We start from the raw sequence: 21738 nt of genomic DNA, 5'->3' as shown, positions 1-21738 counted from the left end.
ATAATATACAAGGTTTACAATTTTCTAACATCTCCACTAAACGGATTGTAAGTTATAATCTGATCATGTAGTATTAAACAATAAGCTGCAGTCTTTTCTGGAATAACTGTGTCCGTTTCAAAATCTATTCGTAGGTCTACGGTCGATGATTTAACGTTATCATTCTGGTACGACAAATCAACAACGACGATTGGAGTATAAGTTTGAAAAACATGTTTTGATAACAATGGTTCACAATAATCTCTTTCGTAATACGATTTTTGAAAGTCTGTATAAGCTTTGTAAAGTATGCTGGTGGTATTATTTTTAAAATCAGCTCGAAAGTCTTCATATGGATACACTTCAGAGTTTAAGTGTACCTTAAGATTTTTTAGTTGACAGTGATCAAATCGACCAGCGTCAGTTTCGATATTGTTTTTTCTACCTGTTTGTAATCCGAACAAAACAAATCTAGGTTTTTCGAGCAAAGTGCTAGACTTAACAGTCCACGAATGCGATGTATTTCTAGGGAGTACTGGATACTCGCATAGATCCCAGGTTCTGAACGCACACGATAGTGTTTTACGAGAATCTAATACTTTCAATAACTTTAATTTTTCTTTATCACTGACTTTGATAATAGGCATCTTCCAAGTCACCTTAGTCAGTTCAATTGTAATTTTTTTATTTTTCTCAACGTGTTCGGTGGCTCCGGCATCCACAACACGTATTGCATCCAAATCAGTAGACGAACGATTTAAAATTAGTTGTTGATTGCAATTGAGTAAAATTTTTTTATAATCTTCACAAAATCCGAATAAATGTTTTAGAGGTATGCATCCGGTAAATACATTGCCGGTCATAAAATTTTTATTATCTTCACCGTCCATTGCCGAGTCCCAAGCACAGTTGTCTAATGTATTCATTTCATTTGGAGTATAGGAGCAGAACGCTTTCAAGCAAGACGACACTCCGGGTGATTTTAATTTTTGTATCTCTATTCCATTTATTTCATATCGCATCTCAGAGAATAAAAATGCCAATCCATTATTTGAAAAACGTACGTCTCCAGCAGCATCGGTAGGTTTGTTTACTTTACCCTCGATGAAAATATAACTTTCACACGGCAAAGTGTAAGAATCCATGTTCTGAACGTTAATTCTAATTTCTTCATTGTATGATAGAGCGGTGCTTGAATACGGTGTGAACGAATGATATTGCATTTGTGTTATTTTACAATCGTCGACATAGTCGGCCGTCACGTCTAAATATGAGTCATCCATCATTGTAAAGAACGAAGAAAATTTAAATTATTTTTCGTGAGCTTGATATTTTTCGGTTTAGATGTAGACTTCTTAACGGCAGACGGTAAACTGATAGGTTTTTTGATTGTAGTTCTTTTTATATTAAATTTTAGTGCCATATCCACGCGTTATTTGTAAACGAATTGTGATAGGCTCACCACGCAGATTAATCAGACAATCGTCCTGATCTTTTAGCGCAATATTTACTTTAGTTATTGAAGTCGTATTAAGACCATAAAAAACTGGATGCCTAGGTACCTCAACGATTTTATATCCCACAGATACAGTAGGATAAAACTCGTGTATGAACTGGCTCGGTACTCCGTCACAGAATGAGCCGATGATTAGATTACACTCTACTTTTATACAGTTTATTTTCATTATGTTGACAATATTTTCAGATTCATGACTAGCACCGGTAGTGTATAGCACATTTCTAAACCCTAACAATTTAGCTATGCTATTCTCGATTCCAAAATCAACGTTATGACTGCACGATATTATACACTTTAATGTTCTGCTGTTTGTTTTTAATTCAAACATACTGACATAGTCAGGCATCATTTTTTGTATAATTGTCTCTAACTGATCCAACTCATACGTCCCCGTAGGTATAATTACGTACTCAATTTCATTGTTCAAATTACGGAAGGCAATAGTATTGCAACCAGGTTCTATGTTTGGTATAGAATTATTTGTCTGTAAACTCAAAAGACAAATCTGTGCAGTATTTTCTACTTCCAACGGTGGAAAGATCTCGCATGACAACTCGCTCGAGTTTCCGTTTAACGTCAATGTGAACATGATAAAAACTTTAAACACAAGTGTCCACAGTTTGTAGTATTATATTTCTGCTCTTTGCTGTAATTGAAATGTATGTCACACCCGTGAAAATATTTTTGTACTTCTAATGGTGGAACCAAATTCCCAAAACTGTCGTAATATATGACTTTTTTTCCGATTTTTTTATACGCTACCCAATGCGTTCCTGATCCGTTTACTGTATCCAAGTTAATAATCGCTGATTCTAGGCGTTTAGGACGTCTAGATAACCTATCTCTGGTAAACACACCGATGAAATGAGGTATTTTCATCATGCGAGCATATTTTATAAGTTCGTAATCGTACAACGCTCTACTGGGTAACGTGGCAATTAGTTTTTTGACTTTCTATATTTTTTCGCTATTACACTCCCACCACTTTTTTGTGGTGTTTCTATTTTGTATGAGTTGCCTTTATACGGAGTGAGATAAAGCCCTTTGCCTAAATGCGATGGAGTGTTTCTATTAAATTCATTAGCAACCTTCACAACGTTGGCTACGCCTCCAGTCAGGGCTCCCAGAGCTGACAACCCGGCGAAAATCGGTATGAGTGGTAACACACCGCCTTTTTTCGGAATATTTATTGTTCGTGGAACTTTTGTCTTCTTAGTTTTAAATGTTTTTCGTGCAACAGCTAAACATTTTTTGGTCAATTTCAACAAGTTTTTTTCACCCATATTTTTCTTGATAACATTTTTGACTGCTTTAATCGCCACTTTGTATCCACAACCTCCACCGATTTTTCGTTTTGCCTTCATGGCAGTAGTCACGCCCCAAGCTACAGCTTTTTCTTTTAAACTAGAATCTTTTGACTTGAACCTGTCCCAGGCTCTTTGTTCTAATATATGGTCAGCTTCGTTACGATCTGTGATAGAGTTACTACGCTCGTATGCTATGTCGTGGTCTCTACAAGCAGAGTCCAGTAGGTTTTTACCTTTATCACCTCGAGCTAATCGTTTTTTCAAATTTGTACCAGGCCCGCAGTATTGATAACCTACAAAGAAATATTATTATTATTATGATAATATCGGATTTGCTATTCTAGACTTACCAGGCACGTGAAGCTCGATCGGCAGTTTGTTTATAAGTGTGTTGATGAGACCACCGCCTTTATTCTTGTTGCTTCTTCGAGCGGGTGACATTGTGTACTGATCTCATTCTTGTAGGTACATAGATATTTATAATGAAATTCATTAAGCAAAAAATAAAACTAACAGTTGAAAACGTAGATCCACCTACTTCGTTTCAAAATCATAGACATGGATCGCTCCTTCCTAATACGATACGTGCACTCGTTGTAGGACCTTCCGGTTGTGGAAAAACGAATTTAATCTTTACTTTATTAACAAATATAAACGGAATAAGATTTCATAATGTTTACATATACTCTAAAACATTGGATCAGCCTAAATACAAAATGCTTGGAGATATTTTATCGGGCACTGATGTTGGATTATTTACGTTCTATGAAAATGAGCAAGTTATTGAACCTGAGAAAGCTTTACCAAACTCTGTATTTATTTTCGACGATATTATTACTGAAAACCAAAAGATTGCAAGAACTTACTTCTCCAGAGGTCGTCATAATTTAGTTGATGTATTCTATCTGGCTCAGAGTTATTCAAAAGTCCCAAAACAACTTTTGCGCGATAACGCTAATTTTATTGTATTATTCAAGCAAGATGAGACTAATTTAAAACATGTATACAATGAACATTGCTCTGGTGATATGTCATACTCAGAGTTTAAAGACTTTTGCACTTCATGTTGGCGTCTGGGGAGATTTGAGTTTATCGTGATAAACAAAGACTGTGAACGTGACAACGGTCGATATCGTCATGGATTTGACACATTTGTCGTTATATAAAGTATTGTCATTGTGGAAATGCTTCATTCACAGTCATGGCTGCTAGCGGTGAAGTACTCGGAGAACTGATTAAAGCCAAAGAAAATATCAAACGCAAGTATATCGCATTAAAAAGTGGAAAAGCAGATATTCATTCAATAGTATCAGAGTCGTTAAGTCCGATTATCGAACCATTGAAACAAAATATTAATAAAACAACATTTCAAACTCCACCCACACAGCAAGACATTGATATTCAAGATTCTCAATATTTTAACGACACAGGCGATTCGAAAGCTTTTGAAATAAGCGACTGGTATAAATCTTACGATATAGACAAAACGTATGGACCTAAAGTACAAAAAAATGGAAAAGTAGTTTTAGGTAAAAAAGAAATTAAACTCATTGACAATTCGCTGACTATTGATGATGTATCGTACACACTAACACAAGGACTTGGTAATTTAATATTTTCAAAATATCCAAAATTATACACCAAAAATGATTTAAAAGCATACAAGTCTATATTAACTCAAACATCGGCGCATCTAAAAGCGGACGGGAGAAAAATTAAACAAGGTGGAAACAAATATCATGATATAATCCAAAATTTGTTTCAATCGGGCACAGGCTTATCTATGAAGCTACAAAAACATAATTTAGTATACTGGAACGACCCTAACGAGCTAGTCGAAAGATTGCAGTTACTATTGGCGTCAAAGGCAGCTGGTAATACAGGTGTTTCAAACGAAATACTTTCGATTTTCGAAGAATTACACGAAGCAGGGTTAATAAATCGTATTCCAAATGTCTAAACGCGAAATCGCAGTCGAATTACACAAACCGGCAAGAAAAAATTACACACGGCGTAGAGTTAATGTTTATGGCAAAAACGATCTATGGCAGGCAGATTTAGTCGAAATGATACCGTATTCGAAAAAAAATAATGGCTATAAATATATTCTATGTGTCATAGACTGTTTTACAAAGTTTGCCTGGGCCATAGCATTAAAATCTAAAACTGGTAAAGAAGTTTCCAAAGCAATGTCTACTATACTGCTTAAACGCACACCAAAACTATTACAGCTCGATAATGGTAAAGAATTTTACAATTCTACATTTGATGCGTTGATGGTGAAGCACAACATACATAAATATTCGACTTATAGTACTATGAAAGCTTGTATAGTAGAACGTTTCAACCGTACATTAAAAGAAAAAATGTATAGAGAGTTTACAGCACGAGGATCGCACAAATGGATTTCTATTCTACCGTCGTTGATCAACGAATATAATAATTCAAAACATAGAACAATAGGCATGACACCGGTGCAAGCTGATACAAATCCAACATCTGTGATGATAAAGCAACGTAAAATAATTAAACGAAAAAATAAATTTAACATAGGCGATAATGTCCGTATAAGCACATATAAAGGTGTGTTTACAAAAGGTTATTTGCCGAGCTGGTCTACAGAAATATTCAAAATTGTTAAAATTAATGAAACGTTACCTACTACTTATCAGCTACAAGATTATAGTGGAAAACCGATTGCTGGTTGCTTTTATTCAGAAGAAATATTGAAAACAAACTATCCAAATGACTTTTTAGTTGAAAAAATTATACGTAAGAAGGGGGATCAAATTTTTGTCAAATGGCTCGGGTTCGATAATACACACAATAGCTGGATAAATACAAGTGACATTAGAAAATAGTGTCAGTCGAGCTACAGACATAAACGTGTTTGCTAGTTCTCAGTCTGGTGAAACAAATAAAATTATTTCAAATCTCGAACAGTCGATCAAATCGTTTTCGTCTAAATTAGATAAAATCGAGTATTTACTCGAAGAAAATCATAATACCTGCTATACTCACTCGTGTTAATACTATTATAAAGATAAGCCATAATGTCTTCGGCCATCTTGGACATGCAATGCGTTCTTGGCGTAAACAATAAATATATGATTAAAGAAATGTCTATAGTAGACATAGAAACATGGGCGACTTAACACTGGGTTTTTAAAAATTCAAAATGTATGCAAGACAACAAAAGTCGAAAGACTAATAAGTGGCTTGAACGCAATTATCATCAACTGTCTATAGATTACGGTGATGTCGAATATGAGGAACTAAGTAGAATATTGAATTCATTAAAGTTCAACTGCATTTATGTCAAAGGAGAACAGAAAAAACAAGTTCTTATGGAGTATATACCACACGTCGCACTCATCAACATTGAAGACTTGGGCTGCCCTCGTATGGATCAAATATGTGATGACGAAACTTTACCTTGTTGTATTTTTCATATGGAATTTAATCCTAAACAATGTACATTTTATAAAGTTTTTGCTATAAGAAAATGGTTTATAAATAATTCTTAAAAATATAACAATAATAATATTTTAACATTGTTTTTTATTTTACATAGGTAACCTAATATTTCCAATAAATGGTTATAGATAACATTAATATATATATATATAAAAATTATTCAAGTGATATATTTTACAATTACAATACATAACAAAAAAAAAACATAGTATTTAATTATTTTGACATGCATTCCCTTAGAAGTAATCTCATTAAATCTTTATCCGATTCCTCCCACTCACGCCCAGCAACGTCTACAGTAAACTCATGATCTGGCCAATCAACAATCTGCTCGTTATCATCCCTATAAAATTATAAATATAAGTAAAATAATTTGAAAAATATAGAATAATTTAAAAACTTACTCTAAACTATAATGACCGTGAGCCAGTGTATGTATTTTATCGTCTAGCACCACTCTTTTGTCATCGTAGTTGTTGTATGTTAATTTATTTGTTTTGATTGTAATTAGCTGGTGTTTGAATGAGCGAATGGATACATTTTCTGTATATTTATCAAGACTTTCATCTCCGAACAAACACTTAACATGATCCTCCAACGTCATATGGTTTTTAACCACATGTTGTCTTACACCCTTCGCCTTGATCTGCTCTCTCACCACATCCTCTTCTCCTGTATATATGTTGTACGCGTATGATTTTGCACGTAGTGCACAAAACTCTGTCATTATATGTCCTTTTGCTTCATCAGAGAAAAACCCGGGCACCTTCTTCCTAGCTGTAGTGTAGCACGGATGGATAGGAGGCAAGTCTGACGTGTCTAATCTATCCATCAAGTTGGGATTCTCAATCAAGTCTTTGTAAAAATCTTCAGTTTTAATATGGTATACCAACGAATCTGAAATAATAATTAATATATATATAAATTAAGTTTATACTTTAAATTAGTTATAATATGTTTACCAGTATCAGTATACATAAGTTTGATATTATCACCATAGTGCTTCTGCATTACGTTGTAGTGATAATCGTACATCATCGTCTTGGAAATGTCAAGAACAGCAAATCCTATACAAAATATGTTAATAAATGTAAAATAGAAAATTTAAAGTATATTTACCAATATATATAGGCTTATCAAATTTGATTATTTTGTTTTCTAGTGCCACCGCGTTCAGGTTTTCGTTATAGTTGGTAGCATGTTTAAATGTCGTCTTATTAATAAGTTTTTGTAATCGTCTCTCACACGACACCAACTCCATCTTCATTTCCTTTCTTTTCGATTGCATAGTCTTCCCTGAAAAAAGAAACTGTTGGTAATATAGTTAAATTGGATTAAGTAAAATAACATACCAAATACCGCATTATTCATTAATTTGAAAAAGTCTTTCTCAAAGTCGTTCTGTGCCTTCTTCCTCATCTCTGTGTTTAAGTTAATGTAATCCGCCAACCATGCAGACTGGCTAAATTCTAAAACTCTATGCACCTATAAATTAAGATATAATGTTAAAAATCTGTTTAAATCTTGTAAAATAAAAATATTTACTTTTTCAACTATTAACCCATTTTCAATTGCCTGCTATAGGTTCCGGTAATGTTTAATATAATTTTTCTTCTGCTGAAACGTTGACATCAATTTTTTCACCTTTGAGCCTGATGGTATACCGTTTTGTGGCAGAAAAGGCAGGTCATTATGTTTATCATGTAAATGTTGTGGGTATGAGACATCAATTTCGTAGACTCGCCCTTTGTCTGACGTTGGTGACATCTCACTCAGTCCGTTCAAGTTGGATTCAACCCAATTGAAGTCACCGTATGGCATATACTGACACATAGCCCAGCCATAGAGATTATTACCTGTAAAGTTTAAGTTTGAAAAATTAATAATAAAAAAAAAAAAAAGTAAAATAAAATAAATAAATAAATATATTTACAGTCCTGGTATATCAACCACGATTTCTCCTTAGTTTCGTCATAGTCTGGGGTCTTTATATTATTGGCTTTGGCATGTCTCATGCTTGCCTGCACTAATCCACCACGAATACCTATGAAGAATATACAAGATTATTATTATACACGTATTTTTAAAAATTATATTGATATACTAACCATTCTCATACATTAATAACATATCGTAATCACTCAACAGCTCCAACTTTTTCCCGGTAAACTTCAACATCGCGTCAAAACTTGATCCTGGTGCAGTGAAATAATACGCCGCGTCCAAGTTGTATGTCTTAAGGCACACATCGCGAAAATTTTCAAGGACGTCCGCCAGCAGCAACACGTCGATTTTCAAGTACAGATCACTGTACTCGCCCAACGTCTTGCAACCGAAGTGGTCCCAGACCTCCTTTGCATGCGTGTATTCCTCTTCCTTTATTCCCGACTCGTTTAACGTGCTATAAAAGTCCCTCTTCCTCGGTAGTCTCTCTTCATCCAACCTGCTCCAACTATCTGTGTACTCGTACGGGTACACTCCCTTCCGAGTCACGAGCGACATATCGACTTTATTAAAAACTTTAGCGGTCTCTCTGAAGTTCTCCAGACCTGGTGTTACAAGATTTTTAGCTAGAGTTGATAGTCCTGATGCCATGAATCTAAAAGTGTCTATGAAACGGATTTGGAATTTACTTGACACATATTTAGAGAATGATATGTATTTTTCCTCAGTGTTTGGTATTACTCTAATAGTCTGGGTGTCATAACCAAGTTCTGTGACTATCAGATGCGCGTCATAGTTGGACAAGTTATGGAAGTAGCACGGTACAAAAACGGGTGTTTGTAGTTTTTGGTTGCATACATTGCAGAGAGCTTGACGGTATTTTCCTGTGAGATAGCAATGGTCAGCTGTCTTACGATATAGTACCTCTGAAGGTGGGGTAAACTCGATTTTGCATAGATTGCAGTGCGTCGCTGCTTCATGAACTTGTATGTCGTCTGCGGACATATTTATTGGAATATTCGTTTTCAATAACTTCTCTATCTTTAATGCTATTTCAGACACGGTTTCGACAAAATGTCTCGCCACGTCCTGTCGACTCTCACTTCCTCGATATAATGTTGGTTCCGTTGGTATCTCATGTCTCGCTAATAGCTCTATCGGTACGTCATTGCTCGCCTTCACAATGAGTCCATAGCTCATCGCTTCATGTCTGTGCATTATTTTTGTATTTCCCCCCTTCTTCTCATCCGTCTTCATCAGTATAGTTTCGAAATCTGCATATATTACTATAGGATGTCTCTGAGTGTTTCTCCATGCTTCAAATTGCAGACATTCACCTTCTTTCGGCATCACCGGTAATATTGGCTTATGTGCACCGCATATAAGCTTATGCTGAGTTAACGCCTCAAGCCCATTCAATTTATATTTATATCTTTGATTGTCAAAGCTGGTAAAGCACCTTTTGCAAAATACGACAGTCTCTTTATGTCCAGTCTTTTGAGAGCGTATAAGGCGTGAAAAATTCGAGATGTAGATGTAATGCGACCCGCTTTCGTCTGCTACCAACAACAGATCAAAGTGGTTGGCTTTCTCCTCATCAACGACACGTAGCGGGTACACCTCGTACGTCGGATATTTACGCGGTGGCTGAAACTTTTTGTCTAACCCATACACATTCACAGAGACAGTCGGGTTATTATATTCGAATTTCTTAACGTCGGATAATGGCGTTGGGAACGATATACCATTGAAATTGTATTTGTCCTCGTGTTGTCTATAATTTTCTCCTATACGGTATACCGCCGGCCCTGTCACATGCTTGGCTAATACAGCCCACTTGAAGCACTGTTGGTCTACATTCTGAGGATTTATTGTACCCCGTTTCCTATCGATATACGCAAGCAGCGGTATGTATGACGACCCGTCCATCGGTGTGTATTTGTACACGGTCAACAATAGCCCATCTATAGATTCCAGGGTAAACCCGCTTCCTCTGCTAGTATAAGCTTCTTCCTCGGTCAATAATTTTATATAAGCTCTTTCAATAATCTCAGCAATGTTACTTTCCGAAAAAACTTCAACTGCTGATGTTTTAAACGCCCTATTTTCGAACGAATTGGGTACGTTTGATCGGTTATAAGTAGCCTCGAGCTTCAAGCTAAATTTTATTGGATGTTGCTGTACGTGATTTTTCATCATGTCTGACAGAGCCGGTGTAAGAGGACGTAGAAAGTCGGTATAATTTTTAACATTATTGAAATTTTTTGTGAAATACCAGATGATTTTTCGACCCGCTGACGATGAAATTTCAACTAACCCGGGGGACTTCACCATATCCATGCGTGCTTTTTTCGCTCTAGCAGCCGAAGTGGTGTTGGCGGTGGAAACTCGTTTACCGTTTACGCTCGTAGTTGTATAAGAGTCTAAAAAATAAAATTAAAAAACCCCTAATAAATCTAAAGAGAAACTAATTTTCTTATAATAGAATAAAAATGTTATGTATCGTTTAAAATTAAATATACCAAACGGTCTGACAACCCATCAGCATATAAATAAAATTTATGATTTATACGAATCTTTGAAATTATACCCCATCTATAATATTAAAAATAAAACTAACCTGTATTATCGTCTTGAACTTTTTCAAATTCTTCCATAGCTGCCATGCAAATCTCGTCCTCGGATACCATGTTCGAGCCACCAGCTGGGATATCGGGGATGAAAATTTGAGGGGGAATCTGTATGTCGCCCTGTCGAGTGGGTTGAGCAACAACCGGTGCAGGCTGACGATGAGCCTGAACGATGCCTTGGAAAAAACATTAGATATAATGTAATATTAGATATAAATTAATAATAAAAATAAATAAGTATACATACCATGAACATTTTTCAAATGTTTGGTGAGACTGGTCTTGTATGTGAATGATGACTGACATATAGTACATGGAAAATGAATACCGGTATGAGTTTTTCCATGTCTGACCAAACTATCTCTACGTGTGAAAACCGAAAGACACTGTTCGCATTTAAACATATTTAAATTGTGAAAACGAAATAAAAATAACAAAATGTTTAAACACTTGTAAAAATTTTAAAACACTGGAAATTTTTTAAAGCCGGTGCGAACGAATGAGAACGATAAATGTCTCGGGGCAGACTAAACCGATTCAGCTACACTAGGTGATATATAATCAGAGGTACGCTATGAAGAACTAATGCTTCTTGTGGTAGATACAACGAAAAATAAGTGCGCGATGGTTTAAGACTGACGACGTACTAAAAGACTGTTGTCTCTTTCAGAATACATAAAGATAAATTTAAGTAGGTGGAGTAAAGATTTTTGAGGGTAGGCAGTGTGAATATTGGTATTTAATTAAAATTACATTGTATGAAGATACGTCCGGCAAAGGGCACTAATATCGATCATTATCGTGTTGTTCACTAATAGGCATTCTAATATCGTATAAAGGCACGGTTTCCCTGCAGCGTTCAGGCGCCGCGTCAAGACGCGTCGTTCTATGGCGTCTAGACGCTGCAGGGGAACCGTACCTTAAGAAAAGGTATGCGAAAGCGCCAAATACCCACCTAATGGCAGGAAATGTATCGTATTGTCAATACGACGCCAAATATGCTTAATCCCTTATGTCGAGTTGGTAGAGTTTTTTGTAAGGTAGTGAGTGAATATCGATATTTAATTGATATGTCTCTTAATGTCTTTTAATTGTACTAATATCGAGGGCTACCTAATGTCAGGAATTTATTGTCGCCAGACGTGCTTAATATGAATTTCTATATAGTCATTTAGTTTATTAAATAAGGTGTATCTTATTGTCAATCCGACGCCAAACGTCGGGGTGGCGACGGTAGAGTTTTTGCAAGGTATTGTGTGATTATCGATGAATTGAATATGGATCTGTGACGGTTTAAGGATATACATTATGAGTCGGCGCCAGGTTAGGTGCTTAATGTACATTTTTGTATATTATTTCCCCAAGTATATAAGAGGGAACTATATAATATTCATATGATTATGTATATTATTTAGCGTGTACTTAAATATATATATATATACAATGTTACCCTCACGATTCGATTCTAACGCAGAATATTATATTTTTTAAATATATGATAACTGATAAAAATAAATTATTGATAATATATGATAACATGTGATAACTGATGACAAATGATAACTGATAACAAATGATAACTGGTTGTATGATAACAATAATACAAGTCGCGCACGTACGCGATCGGGCGTCGGCGGCCGATTGCGGTTGCTGCGGCGGCGGGTTGCGGGTTGCGGTTGCGGGTTGCGGGTTGCGGGTTGCGGCTCCAGAAGCCCCTTTTTCTATCTACTATGAAATGTTTGAAAGTTTAAATTAATTACAAATATTATATTGGTTGGAAAATATGGACATTGTATTGAAAATGAAAACACAATGTGTCGAGTGGATATGTTATAATTGAATTCAATGAAATAGTTATCATTGTATGTACCTATTTAAAGCCATTCTGGACAGAAAAAAGTCTGTTAGACTTTTTTATAGTCTGCTATTATTATTATGTATCTAGGTACCTATATTATTATTTATTTTATGTAATACTTTTAAAGTAATTTCATTAATTATAATTACTACGTAGATTGATTTCATTTTTTCCGAAAACATTGCATTTGTTATATAATTTGTATTTAGTTATTATTATAATACTGTATATTCTTATATCTTATTAAATTTTTGTTATCAACTTTTGAGTCAATACCACTGTACTGTAAACACTGTAGTGTAAATAAGTTCATGATGGTATTTGTTGGGGCCGGGAATGAACAATATTAGGTCATGAGGTCTGTTTCAGCAGCTGTGTTCAACTACGCAATATCATTGGTCAATTTTAAATTACCACTAGATTTATTCTCACGCAGATATTATATTGTATAAAGATTATTTGTATTATACTTAACAAGAAAATGTAATAATATGATACATTGATCGCCAGGATTATTGATCGCCGAACGAACTTTTTTAGTTTTTTAATTATTTTAATTATTTTATTACTAGGTATATTTCTGAGTTGTATGTTTATTATTTTAGAATATTTAAGTATTCTTATTGATTTCCAAATTTTTGGTTACGAATTATTACGAGTTGGTTACAAATTTGTGATACCATTTTTACCCCAAAATTTTTAATTTGTGGTGCCAGGGTCATTGACCTAAAATGTATATATACAATATATACATATTATGCCACTGATGCTAATTACGATATAAAAAACGATACTATTTCATAAAACTAAAATAATGATTACTTACAATGAAAAAAATGATCAATTTAACTTTTATATTTGTAAATTAAACATAAATAGATATGTACTACCTATATAAAATAGTAATAAGTAGAGATTAGATTTATGTGTTAAAAAAGCTTAAAATAAGATTATTATGCTCTGATAAATAAGATTTAGTTATTTCGCCATTCTTCTATAACATCATGTTTGTTAATATATCTTTGAAATTTTTCCCTTGTAATTTTTAAATTTGTAATACTTTTATTATAATCAAGGCCATAGGCGTGCGCACGGGGTATGCAGGGTATGCTCTTGCATACCCTGCAACCAGACGCTTAAGGCACATGAACGTCATGAACAATGTCTCAGTTCATAATTTAAACTGGATTTTTATAAAATAGTAATGCGATATCGATATGGAATAGGGACTTGTTTTTAAATTAATTTAGGACGGTTCTCAATAATTTAAGGAAATATGGGTTTTATTTTTAGTGTAGGTATTTACTATTTATATGTCCCAAGAAATGACAGCGATTACATGTATTCTTTAATTTGACGATATCTAAATACTGATAATAATTAATATAATATAGTAGTTAAAGTAGTTGATACTAAAATAATAATATTATTATTAAATTATTTGATAATCTATTCTGTGCCAATATAATCACTTGTATGGCTATCTATAATTTAGATATCTGTAACCACTGACCACTACTGACTATTGAACATTGATAATAATATTTTTACCGCGCATTTATAATCAAATTGCGTATCCTACCGGGGCACCGACTTTTAACTTATCGTAGTATCGTGCGTTTGTGTACTAAGTTGTTTAGTTTGTTCTACGTTCTACGTATTATTGTTACAACTCAATCGAATATTTTTATTTATTTACGATTTTTTTCTATCTACTGTGGTTTGTGCTAAAATTTAAATGTCAAGTTCAAAAATTAAGCAATTAAGTGGTAGCGCGAAACGCAAAAAAGCTGCTATCATAAATGACGAGAAAAATAAAATGAGAGGTGCAATGGACAAATTTATATTAAAGTGCGATACAAATAATGGTAAGTACAGTGATTAACTTACTTATATATTTAACTTTTATTTCATAATATTTAGAAATCTATACTTAAATAACAGATTATCAAGTACATGATTACTATAAAATCTTATTGGTGGTTTTAAAGGTATTTTAAAATATTAAAACAAATTGACTTAATTAGTGATTCATATTTTTGTATTACAGATGGTGAAGGTTTGGATCACACTAAGCTTGTAGAAGCAGATTTTAATGATCTAAGTCAAAGTAAAAAAAAAAAATATGGCATAAAACTTAATAATTATATTATTAAGACAATTTATATTGTACACAGGTGAAGGTGATGCATCATTGAGTGTTGAAAAATCAACATCCAAAATAATTTATGATGAATCTAAAGCAACTATTAATGATATAAGTCAAAGTAAAAAAAAATATATTGCAAAAAACTTAAATAATTATAATATTATTAAGACAATTTATATTTTACATAGGTGAAGGTAATGCATCAGTTGATGCCATACGAAATAATAATAATAATAATGCATCAGTTGATGATTTTGAAGGTATGTATATTGTACATAGGTAATATTATAATGACAAGAATATTAAAACATAGTCTATTTAATTGAGTATTTTTTTTCTAATACATATTTGTTATTTTTATAATGCAGATAGAAGGTTGTAGATATTTAGTAGGTATTTTAATTTTAATTAATAGGCTATTAATGTGTTGACTACCATATGTTTTCCAAATTTTTGTTTAATTACAGGTAAGTACTAATTGTTATTTGGTATTATAATATGTATTTTGTTTGTGTTTCATATTATGTGTGATATAAAAATATATTAGATTTGCATAAATATTACTAATGTAAATATTATATTTTACTATACTTTAATTAATTTGATATTTATTATTTGTCTATAATTTTTTTTTTATATATTTTGCAGTTTAATAATTAATACTAACGCTTAATTTTTCTTATGAATATTTTGTGAGTGAAACTAATTAATTATTTGTTAAGTGTTTTAGGTATTTGTATTTTGTATATTTTGTTGAAATGGGTTCGTATTTTTTTTCTTTGGAATAATTTACATAGAATTATTTGTAAATATAATTGTTAATATCTGTTTTATTTTCTTCCCCAATAGAAAGCACAATAATTGACACAGCTTCATTAAAATACCCAGATGATCCTTCTCATGCTCTGCCAACATCGAGACTTGAAATTAAACAAAGAGTTTTAAAAGGACCATTTCAACCCCGTCTCAAATTATTTTCAAGAACTAAAATTGGTAATTATTACAGAAGTTTTCAAGAAAAATGGTATGACAGTTTTAAATGGTTAGAATATAGTATTGACTTGAACAGAGTATTTTGTTTCTCATGTCGGTTATTTATGCACTCTAATTTAAATGTTGGTCATCAAGACCCAACTTTTTCCAAAACCGGATTTAATAACTGGCATATAGCAACTTCTCGATTCATAAAACACAAAAACTCTAAGTCACATATAATAAGTGAATCATCTATGGCAACTTTTTTAAATTCTGATTCAATTGATATTGTATTAAATAAATCAAAAGAAATAGAACTTTCAAAACGCGAAGAACAGCGAATGATTAACAGAAGTATAATGCACCGCCTAATAGATATTGCACTGTGTCTAGCAAAGAATGGGAAATCATTACGTGGCCATAATGAAAATACAAATAGTGTTTCAAAGGGACTATTTTTAGAAATGGTTGATTTGTTAAAAAAATATGATTCATTGTTGAGTGAACATTTAGAAAATGGACCTAAAAATGCAAGTTATATCAGTAATCGTATACAAAATGATATTCTTCTATCTATACAAAATGTTATGAAACGAAACATTTCAAGTAGAGTAAAGAATACAATGGTTTCTATTATAGCTGATAAGACCAGTGATTGTAGCCATTACGAACAACTATCTGTATGTGTACGCTATTTTAATAAAAAAGAAAACCGTCCAGTAGAACACTTTGTTGGTGTCAAAAGATTATTGTCAGTTAATGCACAGTCAGTATATGACTCACTAACTGAAGCAATTAATGAAATTGGGATTGATTGGAAAAATGTTATTGCTGTATGTTTTGATGGGGCTGCTACGATGGCTGGTAGTTGTAATGGAGTAAAAGCTAAAGTCAAAGAAAATAAACCCAGCATATATTATGTCCATTGTTATGGCCATTGCCTCAATCTAGTCTTGGTAAGTTCTTTGGGAAATAATGTAATATTTGATTTTTTTGGTGTTCTACAAATTATTTATAGTTTTGTTGAAGCTAGTCCAGTGCGTCATGCTATTTTAGAACGCGTTTCAAAAGATATTAACTTGAAACTTAGAAGTCTTAAAACACTATCTATTATTAGATGGGCTTGTAGATCGGAAGCCATCGAAGCAGTAAAAAACAACTATTCAGCATTACTACTTTGTTTAGAGGAAATTTCCGATAAAACAAATTTATCTGAAGTTAGAGCCAAAGCTAAAGGTCTCATTTTTCAAATGAAAACTTTTGATTTTATTTTTTCTATGCATATATTAAGTCCAGTTTTAATTATGATCCAAAAAGTGAGTGCCAGTTTACAATCACCAAACTTAGATTTGTTATCTGCAGTATCTCTAGTGAAGTCTCTTAGAGAACACCTCAGTAAATTGAGATCTGATGATAATAACTTTATTGTTATTTACAATGAAGTTTTAAGTGTTTGTCAAAAAAATCTTATCTCTATACCTGAAGTTAAAAAGAGAAAATTTACCAGAAAAATTGATGACAATTCTACACTCTATACTGTTGATAGTAAAATTGAAGAAATGAGATATTTTACTTCTTATCCAATGTTAGATGAAATGATTCAAGGAATTGATGAACGTTTTTCACAAGAAACATTGAATTTAATTGCATCTATGGGGAAAATGTTAAAACTTCAAACGGATGATGCAGACATTAAGATATTGTCAGAAGCATTTAATTTAAAAAATATTCATACAGAAATTAAACTACTTATAAATATACCAGAAATAGAATCTATATGCGGTTCATCTAACATTAACATTTCAAAATGGTTAGATTGGTTAGTAGATAGTGGACGTTCAGAAATTTTTTCAGATTTTTATAAATCCATAAAATTATTTGTTACCATTCCTGTTACAAGTTGCTCTTGTGAAAGGGCATTTTCAAAATTGACTATTGTTAAATCAAAGTTAAGGTCAGTGATGACCCAAAAGCGCCTGGATGCATTAATGTTGATATTCATAGAACAACACATTTCTACTGAAATTGACATAGATGATGTGATTGAAGAATTTAAAGTCCTTATACCAGGGAAGAGAAGGCTTGAATTATAACAATTATATTGTATAATATACATTTTCATTTAAATAAACATGTTTGTAAAAAAAATGCTTTTCATTGATAAAAAAAAAAATACTTAAAATCAAAAAAGATGAATTATCTATTTTTTCTTATTTAAAGAAGTAACCATAAGTTTATAATATAATGTCATGCACATTAATTTTAGGGGGATTTATATATATGGGGGGGGGGCACATTTTATCAGCTGCATGTCTGCATACCCTGCGAACAAAGTCTGCGCACGCCTATGATCAAGGCATATTTTTGGATTAAAAAATTCAAATTCTTTAAATAATTGATTTTTACTGGCAACTATTTCCTCAGTAGCTGCGATATAAAATTTCAAACAAGTGGTTTTGAAATCATTTACAATCGTTTCAGGAAAATTTTTAATAAAATCTTGACATTCTGCACCAACAAAAATTTGAGAATTAGGTAAAAATATTTGAAGATTTGAAAATGAAATTTTATCCATTTCACGAGAAACAAGAAATTCAGGTTTGACAAAGTTTTGAGCGAGAGTCTTTAAGAGCTTAATTGATTGACTATACATTTCATGAAATTACCTTTTCAGTTTGGAACATAGCATTAAAAAAATTAAATAAATTCAAAGAATATTTAAGAAAATAAAAGTAGCCTTTTACTACTTCATTATTTAATGTTTCTAAAATGGTTTCTGCACTTTTCAAGTGGTCTTCATTGACGACTAAAAGAAAATAATGCGTGAGACTATTCCAGCACTCAATAGTATTATCACAACACACTGATGCATTGCCAACCATCTAGTATCGGCCAATTTTAATTTTTTTTTTCTTTTGATCACCGAAATACTGTTGAATAGTAGTATGAAATGGGGGATTCAAACACCGCAGCCGCAGCCGCCACCGACGCATCCACTACGTTTGTGACGTATATTATAACCCCCCCACCCCGCCACAATAGCCACCGACGCCAAACGATCGCATATGTGCGCGACATACGTTTTCAGTTATCACATGTTATCATATATTATCAATAATTTATTTTTATCAGTTATCAATAATTAATTTTTATCAGTTATCACACATTATTTTTATCAGTTATCATATACTTAAAAATATAATATTATGGGTTTGAATCGAATCGTGAGGGTAACATTGTATATATATATTTAAGTACACTCTAAATAATATACATAATCATATGAATATTCTCACAACGTATAGTTCCCTCTTATATACTTGGGGAAATAATATACAAAAATAGATACGATCTGCTTATTGTCCCCGACTGGCCGCCCCCTAATAATATTAAAATGCCTATTAGTGAATAACACACACACACACACATTAATAACTGATATACTTTTGTGTCTAAAATGCCATATTCTCTCATGTCGTCAGGATGGCGCCGACTCATAATGTATATCCTTAAACCATCACAGATCCATATTCAATTCATCGATAATCACACAATAACTTGCAAAAACTCTACCGTCGCCGCCCCGACGTTTGGCGTCGGATTGACAATACGATACACCTTATTTAATAAACTAGATGACTATATAGAAATTCACACTAACTGCTCGTCTTTATATATATTCTGAAAGAGGCAACAGTTCTTCAGTACGTTTTAAGCCGTTGTACACACATCGTCTTCGAGTATTTTTGAGTGTTTTTAAACGTTTATACTTTTTTTTTTTTTTTTGTTTTACCTTAAAAATTATCAACATGTTTAATTGTGATCAGTGCCCGTTGATGTTCACGCGTAAAGACAGTTTGCTCAGACACAAAATCATACACCGAGGAATTCGTTTTCCGTGCTCTGTATGCATCAAGACATTCAGTCTCGTGTCAAGTTTTAAGAGGCATGAGAAAAATTCTCATGGTATGTATACTTATTAATTTTTATTATTAATATATATCTAACATTTTTTCCAAGGCATCGTTCCGGCTCATCGTCAGCCTGCACCGATTGTTGCTCAACCTACTCGACAGAGCGTTATACAGTTTGCGCCTAGCGTTGCTCCACAGGGAGACTTACAGATTACCCCTCAAATTTTCGTCCCCGATATCCCGGCCGGTGGTTCGAACATGTTATCCGAGGACGAGATTTGCATGGCAGCTATGGACGCATTTGAAAATGAAAAAGTTCAAGACGATAATACAGGTTAGTTTTATTTTTAATATTATAGATGGGGTATAATTTTGAAAGATTCGTATAAATCATAAATTTTATTTATATGCTGGCGGGTTGCACCGGTTGTCAGACCGTTTGATAGATTTAATTTTAAACGATACATAAATTTTTTATACTATTATAGGAAAATTAGATTTATTAGGTTTTTTTAATTTTATTTTTAAGACTCGTATTTACGGGTGTAAACGGCAAACGAGTTTCCACCGCATACACCACGTCGGCTGCTAGAGCAAAAAAAGCGCGCATGGATATGGTGAAATCCCCCGGGTTAGTTGAAATTTTATCGTCAGCGGGTCGAAAAATCGTTTGGTATTTCGCAATAAATTTGAATAATGTTAAAAATCATACCGACTTTCTACGTCCTCTTGCACCGGCTCTGTCAGACATGCTGAAAAATCATGTTTTGAGACACTCGATAAAATTTAGTTTGAAGCTGGAGGCTACGTATAACCGACCAAACGTACCTAATTCATCTGAAAATAGAGCGTTTAAAACATCAGCAGTTGAAGTTTTTTCGGGTAGTAATATTGGTGAGATTATTGAAAGGGCTTTTATAAAGTTATTGACCGAAGAAGAAGCTTATACTAGCAGAGGAAGCGGGTTTACCCTGGAGTCCATAGATGGGCTATTGTTGGCCGTGTACAAATACACGCCGATGGGCGGGTCGTCATACATACCACTGCCTGCGTATATCGAAGGAAAACGGGGCACAATAAATCCTCAGAATGTAGACCAACAGTGTTTCAAGTGGGCTGTATTAGCCAAGCATGTGACGGGGGAAAATAAATTTCGTATCGATGAGAATTATAAACAACCGGTGCAACCCGCCAGCATATAAATAATATTTATGATTTATACGAATCTTTCAAAATTATACCCCATCTATAATATTAAAAATAAAACTAACCTGTATTATCGTCTTGAACTTTTTCATTTTCAAATGCGTCCATAGCTGCCATGCAAATCTCGTCCTCGGATAACATGTTCGAACCACCGGCCGGGATATCGGGGACGAAAATTTGAGGGGTAATCTGTAAGTCTCCCTGTGGAGCAACGCTAGGCGCAAACTGTATAACGCTCTGTCGAGTAGGTTGAGCAACAATCGGTGCAGGCTGACGATGAGCCGGAACGATGCCTTGGAAAAAATGTTAGATATATATTAATAATAAAAATTAATAAGTATACATACCATGAGAATTTTTCTCATGCCTCTTAAAACTTGACACGAGACTGAATGTCTTGATGCATACAGAGCACGGAAAACGAATTCCTCGGTGTATGATTTTGTGTCTGAGCAAACTGTCTTTACGCGTGAACATCAACGGGCACTGATCACAATTAAACATGTTGATAATTTTTAAGGTAAAACAAAAAAAAAAAAAAAGTATAAACGTTTAAAAACACTCAAAAATACTCGATGACGATGTGTGTACAGCGGCTTAAAACGTACTGAAGAACTGTTGCCTCTTTCAGAATATATATAAAGACGAGCAGTTAGTGTGAATTTCTATATAGTCATCTAGTTTATTAAATAAGGTGTATCGTATTGTCAATCCGGCGCCAAACGTCAGGGCGGCGACGGTAGAGTTTTTGCAAGGTATTGTGTGATTATCGATGAATTG

The 21738-nt window shown here is 33.4% G+C and overlaps 3 protein-coding genes across 3 annotated transcripts; all 3 read right to left on the bottom strand.

Annotated features, from left to right (window-relative positions):
• Positions 1-14: 14 nt before the first annotated feature.
• On the bottom strand, positions 15-1265 carry LOC132925716 (uncharacterized). Its single transcript, XM_060990086.1, has one exon. The coding sequence runs from the start codon at positions 1263-1265 to the stop codon at positions 15-17; it is 1251 nt and encodes a 416-aa protein (XP_060846069.1).
• A 5195-nt stretch (positions 1266-6460) lies between these two features.
• On the bottom strand, positions 6461-8465 carry LOC132923762 (uncharacterized). The gene is given in 8 exon segments (XM_060987718.1): positions 6461-6625; positions 6687-7179; positions 7245-7349; positions 7402-7578; positions 7635-7767; positions 7828-8138; positions 8216-8326; positions 8391-8465. Coding segments are annotated over 8 exon segments (1527 nt in total). The 5' UTR covers positions 8461-8465; the 3' UTR covers positions 6461-6498.
• Positions 8465-21462, bottom strand: LOC132925715 (uncharacterized). The gene is made up of 4 exons (XM_060990085.1): positions 21306-21462; positions 21024-21251; positions 8528-10649; positions 8465-8477 (listed from the first exon to the last, which is right to left on the bottom strand). The coding sequence occupies exons 1-4, from the start codon at positions 21460-21462 to the stop codon at positions 8465-8467; spliced, it is 2520 nt and encodes an 839-aa protein (XP_060846068.1).
• Between the last annotated feature and the right edge of the window lie 276 nt (positions 21463-21738).

Source organism: Rhopalosiphum padi, chromosome 3 (genome assembly GCF_020882245.1).
Source record: "Rhopalosiphum padi isolate XX-2018 chromosome 3, ASM2088224v1, whole genome shotgun sequence".
Lineage (NCBI taxonomy): Eukaryota > Metazoa > Arthropoda > Insecta > Hemiptera > Aphididae > Rhopalosiphum > Rhopalosiphum padi.
Note: the sequence above shows the minus strand (reverse complement) of the source record. Positions and strands in the feature narration are given on the sequence as shown.